The sequence below is a fragment of the Xenopus tropicalis genome, chromosome 1 (assembly GCF_000004195.4).
Source record: "Xenopus tropicalis strain Nigerian chromosome 1, UCB_Xtro_10.0, whole genome shotgun sequence".
In the NCBI taxonomy this organism is placed as follows: Eukaryota; Metazoa; Chordata; class Amphibia; order Anura; family Pipidae; genus Xenopus; species Xenopus tropicalis.
The window spans coordinates 106,903,795-106,912,531 of record NC_030677.2 but is presented as its reverse complement, the minus strand read 5'-3'; the positions used below and the strand labels follow the sequence as shown (position 1 = coordinate 106,912,531).

General features: G+C 37.4%; 1 protein-coding gene across 1 annotated transcript in view; it reads right to left on the bottom strand.

The window, feature by feature from the left end:
- Positions 1–519: 519 nt before the first annotated feature.
- tmem59l (transmembrane protein 59 like) overlaps positions 520–8,737 on the bottom strand; it is a 29,903-nt gene continuing 21,685 nt past the window's right edge. The window contains 4 exon segments of the mRNA NM_001128001.1: positions 520–2,584; positions 3,848–3,965; positions 5,316–5,427; positions 6,536–6,635. Of these exon segments, the coding sequence (NP_001121473.1) occupies positions 2,423–2,584; positions 3,848–3,965; positions 5,316–5,427; positions 6,536–6,635 (492 nt within the window). The 3' untranslated portion in view covers positions 520–2,422.

The window sequence follows — 8,737 nt, the reverse complement described above, 5'->3', positions numbered from 1 at the left end:
TTATTAAACACAACAGGCTCAACAAACAGAGTTGTTGCAGCAGCAAGAAGTGGTGATTGCTGTGACTTCTTTCTTTAACCAAGTGCATAATGTTGACATGGCAATAAGTCTAAAAGTTTGCACCACCCGTATATGCAGGCAAGTACTGACTAGGGTTGTGGCGCGCTCTATACATTCTTGCATTTCTGGAGCTTATGAGGAGACATGTAAGTGCCTGAGAGAAGGGCTGTCTGGTAGCATTTATACATGAGTGCGATGGTGGACACCTACGTATGTGCCTTATTGTACTGGGAGGAACCTGCCATTAATCTAAGGCTTTCCTCTGCTTTAAGTGAAAATGAAAAAGATCCATAAAATTGTTTGGCATGCATTTGAATTACTCAGCGAAAAACACAATATTTGTGCACTGAAAATTCAATTTCATAATAAAGGCACAAGCACGTATTTTAAATGTTTTTCTTTAGAAAATTCCTATCAGCGATTTGACTAAATATCCAAATCAAAGCAGCCTGTAGACAATTCATGGCCAATGTCTTTTATTAAAAAAAATGCAATTTTTAATAGCTACATCCAGACTGGGTGAAATGTTTTAGAATGCACTTAGAATCACTTAAAATATGGATAAATGTAACCCTCACAATTGCCATGCATTGTATCCACTTCCATCAGTCTCCAGCAAAGTCACTAAGCACAAATAGGTCCTCTCTCGTCGCTTTTACTACAAGACAGATTCCTCACAAACAAACTGATCTTATACAGAAGCACAGAGAAGACCAAGGGCTTTGGCTACTAGGTATGCACTGAATCCAGTATGGGATTTGCCCAAGATTCAGCCTTTATCAGCAGGATTTGGATTTGGGCAAATCCACGCTCCTGGCCGAACCGAATCGGAATCCTTAAAATCATGTGACTTTTTGTCACATAAACACGGAAGCTGAACATTTTTCTTTAATCCCTTAAGGATTTGGCCAAATCTAAACCCTAATTTACATATTCCTTTACAAAGGATTCGGGGTTTGGCCAAATCCGAAAATAGTGGATTCCGTGCATCCCTATACGCTACACTATTCTGGCAGCAGTTATCCCAAATGGATGTCTATGAGATTAAATAATAAAATGTTATAATGATAATTTGGCTCTAGTGAAATTTCCTTGTATTGGATCCCATCATATGTACCAAAGACAGAAGTATGTAAGTCATTTTTATATTACGATGCAGCCCCCCAACTGTTCATATAGAACACTGTACAACTTTCTATATACAATCATTTTCCCATGAGTGTCCCTTTAATGAGATTGTCTTTAAGCTATGGGGTAAAGGTTAAAGCAATGATAATGTTAGTAAATGTGTCTAGACTAGTGTATACTGGGGGGGATATGCTATAGTTACACAAGTTTGTAAATCATGTAGACTGGCACTTGAACAGCATTAGATACACCTATCCACTGATTACTACAGAAGTTGTCACTTAGCAATATCTTTACGCCGACTCCACTTTTGAACACCTTGCCCTTAATTTCAGAACATCTCTAGAAGAATTAGATGTCCATTTCAATAAGCCTGCAATGATATAGGAGAGTTAGGCAGTTTTCGTTAACATGCCACATTGTTTATTAGCCCACAATTTCCCAAATCAGTCTTTTAATAATTGAAACTACTCAGGCTATAGTTCAAGAAGAAGAGTAATTAAGCAACCTTTCTGACTACACAGTATAAATAAGAGCTTGTTAACATTCCCTGACTTTAAAGACCCATTCATTAAGTATAAAGCACACGCTTTTGATGAATAATATTTTACATACAAAATTAATACCTAAGCATGTATCACCAAAGACGTTACTGTAATGGAATACCTAATGTACGTAGGTATTTATAAAAACACCCAGTATAGGGGGAACTTATACACACTTACAGATTAGTGTAAAGCCTGTGATACTTCTGAATGGATCAACATGGACATGCTTCATAGCTTTAGCTTGTAGATAACATTATACAAAGTTGTGTGCCTCCTGTAGTTTGTCTTCTTACCCATAAAGAAGACACAGTAGAACATTGCCTTAAGAGAAGATTACAGTTATAGAAACAGTCTTAGCACATTTTCACTTGGGCTCTAGGAGTTGTTACTGAAGCACTGTAACTTATTGGCTCCCTGGACCTAAGTGATCGAAAAATCAAGTCAACATAAGCAACCAGTACAATAACTGCAGCCTTTCACTTTCTTAAGAAAATACCACAAGGATTTGATCATTTGTGGTTTGTTTTTCGGTTGCTGACAAACCACCTTGATGCTTTGCAACAAAAGGAAGCAAAAGAGACCAGTAAAACAAGACAATTACCCCCTCTAATGCTACAGGAGCATACAATGCATTGTGGTGCACACACAAACACACCCATAGCACTACAGGTTTATCAGAGATTGTCTTAAATGATGGTTTTGTCCATGTCGACTTTGACAGGGAGAGGTCCTGCCTCCTCGCTTTCTTCTGTAGGGCAAATAGTAACAGCAACAACAGGCTGGAGTGGAAAGGGGGCAGGTTTCTCAATATCTTCAAGGTACTCCTTGTCTCCATTTATACTCAGGGCCTAGAGGAAAACAACAACACAACATTACATTTCATTGGTCATTTAATAAAGTATAACTACATCATTCATTTTAGTCCAGCAAGTGTCTCTGTAGGAAATAGTGTGGCTTGCCTTTGCTGTGCATTTATTCTGATGAAGTTCTGATTTAGCTGCAGTTATTATAACAACCATTAAGCTTACCATTTTATTAAATTCTATAGATTAAGTCCTTGCCAAAGAAAGCAGTACAACAACCCCTTTAGTATGCTGCAGTTATGCAGAAAATGTTATTTGCACACAATAATGCAATGCCCATATTTTATGGTTAACTCGATGGTAATGGTAAACCAATGCACATCTCTCAAAGATACCATCTTAATTATTACAATCACATTATAATTATAATGGAAATGATTAAAAACAGTGAATCGGTTCATTATATATAATTACCCAAAAACTCTAACAAAGCACCCCAAACTAAAAAAGTATGGGTATGGATGCATAATGCACTCAATAGTTTTACTTTTCTTAATTAGAAGAGTTAGTAGAGTGTTTCTGTTGCAGAGCTGTCAACTTTTCTAGTAGGGAGATCATGGTGGGGGGGGTATTGCTGCAAAAAATGTTACATTGCTGGCTGGAAGTGACCTCATTAAACCGGAAATGCAATTGCTCTTGCTGACATCACTGAATGCTTTCTGCGCCTACGCACAGGGAATCAGCAGACAACCTGTAAAAAACCTGGGGGCGAATTTCATATAGTGAGGAGGGACTAGTGAGGAGGCAGCCAAAACGGGTTAACTCCCAATAAAATAGGGTGAGTTGTCAGTTTTGCTGTTGTATAATGAATTGCTAGATAAAGTCGATTTTTTAAAATTTACGACATAACATCAGTAGAGTTAAAATGTTGGTAAGACAAGCCAAATTCAACCCAAAACAAAATGTTCCATTTGTATGTATATATCATTATCTGCTCTATAAAGTTTATGTGTGTGAATTGTGTCATTTATGGTGTATGGCTTTATTCACAGTAACAGTCAGTTGTGGCTATGGATGCAGCCTGCTAAGAGAATGCTGAATACATATAAGACTGCCTGTAATTCCAAGATTACCTTACATCCATGTTGCAGTTCATCACAGCACACATGAGGTTAAGCCCAACTATTTTCCAAATCAAGTGAATGGAGTTCTGTATGCACTTGTTGCACCATATAATCCTGCAATATCTTAGAAACTGTTCATCATTTCAGTATAGATTTAGTTTGGGACTGGTTAGTGAAATAGTACCTGTGCCTTTATGTGCTGATCAGGAGCAGTCACCAGACTTGCACAGCTAAGCCACAACATCACAATGATAGAGAGGAAGAGGCAAGCAGCCAAGATCCAGCGTGGCAATCCAGAGCGCCTATGGACAGATTTCAATAGATAATGTTTTCTTCAATGCATATCACTTGTCTTGTTTCATTAGATATTCTAACTAAAAATTCTGTGTGAAATGACAGGTTTCCAAGGTTACCCAAAGACTTAATGCACTTTCATTTTTTCTGAGATCCCAAGAAACTCTGCATGCGGATTATAAATAATTCATAATAGAGATAAACACAGAATGTAACAGCAGCCAGAAAAGTGTTTATTTTGTATTTGTATGCTTTTTTATAGTGCCCAGACTGTGGGGCTGGCCACCCAAGTGGGGCCTGGAGCAGTGGCTGGTGGCAGCCTAAGGGTCAGTTTAATTGAAATTTAAGGAGAATGCCAATTGGCTTTCTTAGATACTTCTCAATTAGGAGATTTGAATACTTACTTTCTGTTCTAGATATTTTGCAGATCTAGAAATTCTAGAATGTCTCTAAACCTCTACCTTAAAGCAGTGTTATTCAATTCTTGTACTGTACATTATATATTATATTAAAGTGATGGTATCATGCAAAGAATATATGGAACCCAGACCAGGAGCTATGAAAATAACCTGGGGGAACAGATCCAGTCTGTGAGGACATCCCTGCTTTTGAGCATCCATTGCCTCATTGCTTCACACTTTCTACAAACTCAGCAGAGAGGCCATTTTGTGCTTCCAGCACATGCAGCATTTACATAAAACCTCAGAGCAAGAAGAGTTGATCCAGCAAGTCATATAGATATTTGCTTTTTGCTGCAATATGACAAAGCCTGCAGTGCATGTTCAACTTCTGGTCACTGCCAAGCTTGCTTAGGAAAGGCATAGGAATCTCATACCTAACCCAGTTATTTTAGTGAGATCGTACAGTGTAAAGGAATACCTTTAATAAACTTAGGGGAAGGTGGGAGTATGTGAAAATAAATAAGAGGCAATGGGTATTTTAGGAATCCAAATGGAGCTGTCCTGAAAATCTAAAATAGTAAAGCACCTTGCTAGTTTGTTTTCATATCCTGTCTGGCTCTGCTCCATCAATCCTGTGGCCATCTTTGTGCAGTTTAAATTCAGTTCAGATGATAGCAGACTGAAATATATTGTTGCAATTTGGTATTATATGTAATTAACAGAGGCATGAATTAGAAGGTAATTATATAACCCTGGTTGGTGAGTGGCAGGGACCTAAGCAAGGGGAGATTTGCTGGAAAGCTACAAGCTTCTATAAGGAAACTGGCACCTCAACTTCCATTGTTTCTTAGTGACATGGACATGAAACTTTAGCAACAGTTTGACTAACTTGAACAATATTGTCATTCCCAAGAAATCTGGTCTTTGAAATATGTAAAATACAAAGTCTTGACTTACTTGGACATGCAGCCTAAGAAATCATGCTCTGATTGTGGGGCCTCCATATGAGGCAATTTATGTTTCATCTTGGACTCCTTCCGTTGCACTTTCTCTGTCCTGTCTCGTAGGCCTTAAAAATAAAATAAAGTTTGTATCAAAACTCTGAAACACAAAACATTTTTTATCTATATCCTCTACATATATATATTTTTAAAGCAGAAGTCCTGTTTTATTGCAATGTGTTTTCTACCCCCTCTGCTGTATTCAGCCACCATCTAATTTCTAAACTATTGCTACTAAGGTGGGGGAAATAAAACTGCTGGGAAAAGTAACAAGTCAGTGCTTGGCAGGATATAGGATTGACAGGATCTGGCAATAGGCAGTGGGTGCACTGCTAAAGAAGAGAGACTGTTACAGAATTGGTTAATCTGTACAAACTACCTAACTTGGCACTCTTTGATGCTGGCTGAAAAAAGGCATATTTTACCAGTCATTCTTGGAAACGTATTGGCCAGTGTACGAGGCCAAATCAATTGCCCCCCTAATCAATATCTGAATGAGCCACATTAAGATATCAACACAGAAGGCTGGAAAATTCAATAGCTGTCCTCAGCTAAGTGGCTTGCATGGGCTTCTTCACTTTAAATACTCTTTAGCTCCATTTAGTTAGTATATACTGCACCTAAACAGTGGTGGTGGAATGTTTCCTGTAATTTTTAGTCAGTTTATTCTTTGGAATATTAAGAGGGTGTTTTTTTCTCGGTTTTAGTTTTTTTGCACTTAAAAAACTCGAATTCGAGTTAAGGTTCGAAAACCTGAATGTCTGGTATTTAACAAGTGCAAAAAACTTGAAAACTCAAATGTACAAATTCGCCATCTAAAAACTTGCAAGTTTCTACAGAAGTCAATGGGGGCAAAGTCAAGCCATATTCTCAAACACAAAGTTTTTGAGCTCCTAAACTCAAAAATCTGCATTAGTTTTGGTACATTGCACTTGTGTTCATAAATGAGCGCTTTTAAGTGTGTAAAGGGCCCTTAGAAAATAATTTTCACATGCAGTTGCCATCCTGTAAAGGAAGGTAGGAGAGGTCTGACAATCAAAAAGGTGTAAATAACAACAAATACTGCAAGGTCACAAATAGGTTAGACAACTTCATTTTTCTTAAGCCAGTTTCATATTCCTATCTTATTCCAGCAACAGATGGCACTTTTCTTTGTGATTGTGATGTTTCATGTACCTGTATGTGGCTTAATTTTGGATAAGGTCCATGCTTTCTCTGTGACATCTGATCGTGGAGCTTGCAGCTCTAAAGTTGGAAAATCAATTTCTGGCTGAGACTGAAAAACAAACACAGTGTCACCTCACAATATGTATCAATTTATATAATGGAGCCAGAGTTTTGCTGTCATTTGGAGCCACCTGCCCAAGGGCAATGGCGAGGAGACTAGTTGCCCACAGGATATTGGTGCTAATCGCAGTTGACAAATTTTGTGAAAATACCTTTCCCTTAACTAACTTCCCTTACTGCATGTAAAATAAATTCCCCCTATTATATCTACCTTATGATTCCCCCCACACATTTACACAGCTTGCCTAAACAATGTATTTTCCATACAGCTAAAAGTTAAAGGCTGCAAACAAAGTTAGGTGAATGTTCTTGCTTTGCTTGATAGTTGCTGCCAGTCTCTGTAAGTCTATGGTGCCACATTTATGGTGCAAATACTGTATTTTCACAGGCTGATATAGAACTCTGGTGGATAACTGTGTATGTATCTTCTTGATTCCTATTTGGCCTTTATATCTGCTTTCCTGTATGCTTTTTATCTTATGGTAGGTGGTATGTGTTACAAGGAGCTATTTAACGTATATATTTTATACAGTTGGCGTGTGTGTTTTTATATAATAAGGGAATCAGATTAACAAGCAACTTAGGGTGGTGATAATAAAGGAAAGAGACAATGGCACTTAAGTGCAAGACAGATTGAGTAAAACATAGCAAGAGGCTAGGAAAAGTTCTACAAGTTGCACAAATACCAAAGTGGGAAACATGTTCAGTGACCTTGTAACCAAGTAAGTCTGTCACAGCATCATAATATCTTGCACATTTCCCTTGCAAATGGCCAGAGTGTTTGGAAATGTGTACAAATCAAATTAAATCAAATTATTGCTATCAGAAAACCCAGCTGATTATATACTCTTTTATTCATTAGGTCAATGGTGGAGACTGGTCAGACAAATACAGTAAATGAAGCTGTAAAAGAGGAACCAACATGGCTGCTGGCTTTAATATGAGAGAGCCCCAATCTGTATATTATAAAGCATGGCTTGACCTTTTGTAGCAAATTAGGGTTTTATCTATTGCAAACACATGAAGCATATACATATTATAATGCTATTTTCTATTTAAGCATAAGTGCAGGGAATTCAGATATAAGCATAAGAAATGACCTTCAAGATGATGTTTTTGAAGATGAATTCAGTGCCTATGTGTCTAATGAAGGTAAAGCATAGCTAAGGAAAGCCGTCTAATGAAGGTAAAAGCATAGCCGAGGAAAGAGTGCAAGGTGGCCTGCATGGGGGAACAGTAAATAGATTGGTCATGAGCTTGAATATGTCTGCCCTAACATTAAGAGTTAATTCAATTTTTATGGATCATTTTGCAGTTAATTCTATGTTATTGGTGCAGAACATGAGAAAGAGATATTAGTGTGCACTGACTGCACGAGAATATGGGGGAGGTGTAAGAATGGCAGATAAAGTGCAACACGACAAAACAGCTGCTACAGAAATAGAAAGATCAGGAAGAATATGTGAAAGTGGAAATTAATTTAGAATGTTTGTACTCTAGATACAATGAAGACAAAGAAAGATATTTATGTGAAAAGATACACTCCTGCTTTTATTTCCTTGTGTCATTATGGTTTTTTTTGCAATTTTAACAGATTTTTTTTTTGCTCCACTATGCTGCAGCATAAATTTGTGTATTTTTGTACAGGCTTTGTTTTATATTTTGGAGTAGTAACTACTGCAACCTAAAATGTATTTAATTTTGTATTAGTTGCTGCAATGTAAAATTTATGGACACACTTGAATCTTGAATGGGTTTGGGCCCACATAAAAAAATGACCTTGAGGGGCAATCAAGCACAAGGAATGAATAATCTAACTTAAAACAAGTTACGTTCCCCTAGAAAAATGAGCTTGAGAGGGCATATGATATGAGATATGACTATTCAGGAGGAGTTTCCTTAGTTTAAAGGGACACTAAAGCCTAAAAGTAAGCCTATAAGAATATATCTAGAAATGTTTAGCTATATGTTTTAAGTTATTGTACCAGCCCAACCTCACCAAAGCTCTATAGAAACAAAGATCCATGCCTCTAAAGATGCCCATAGTAGGTGTCCATCTTTTGCCTTGCCAAACTACTGCACATGCTCAGT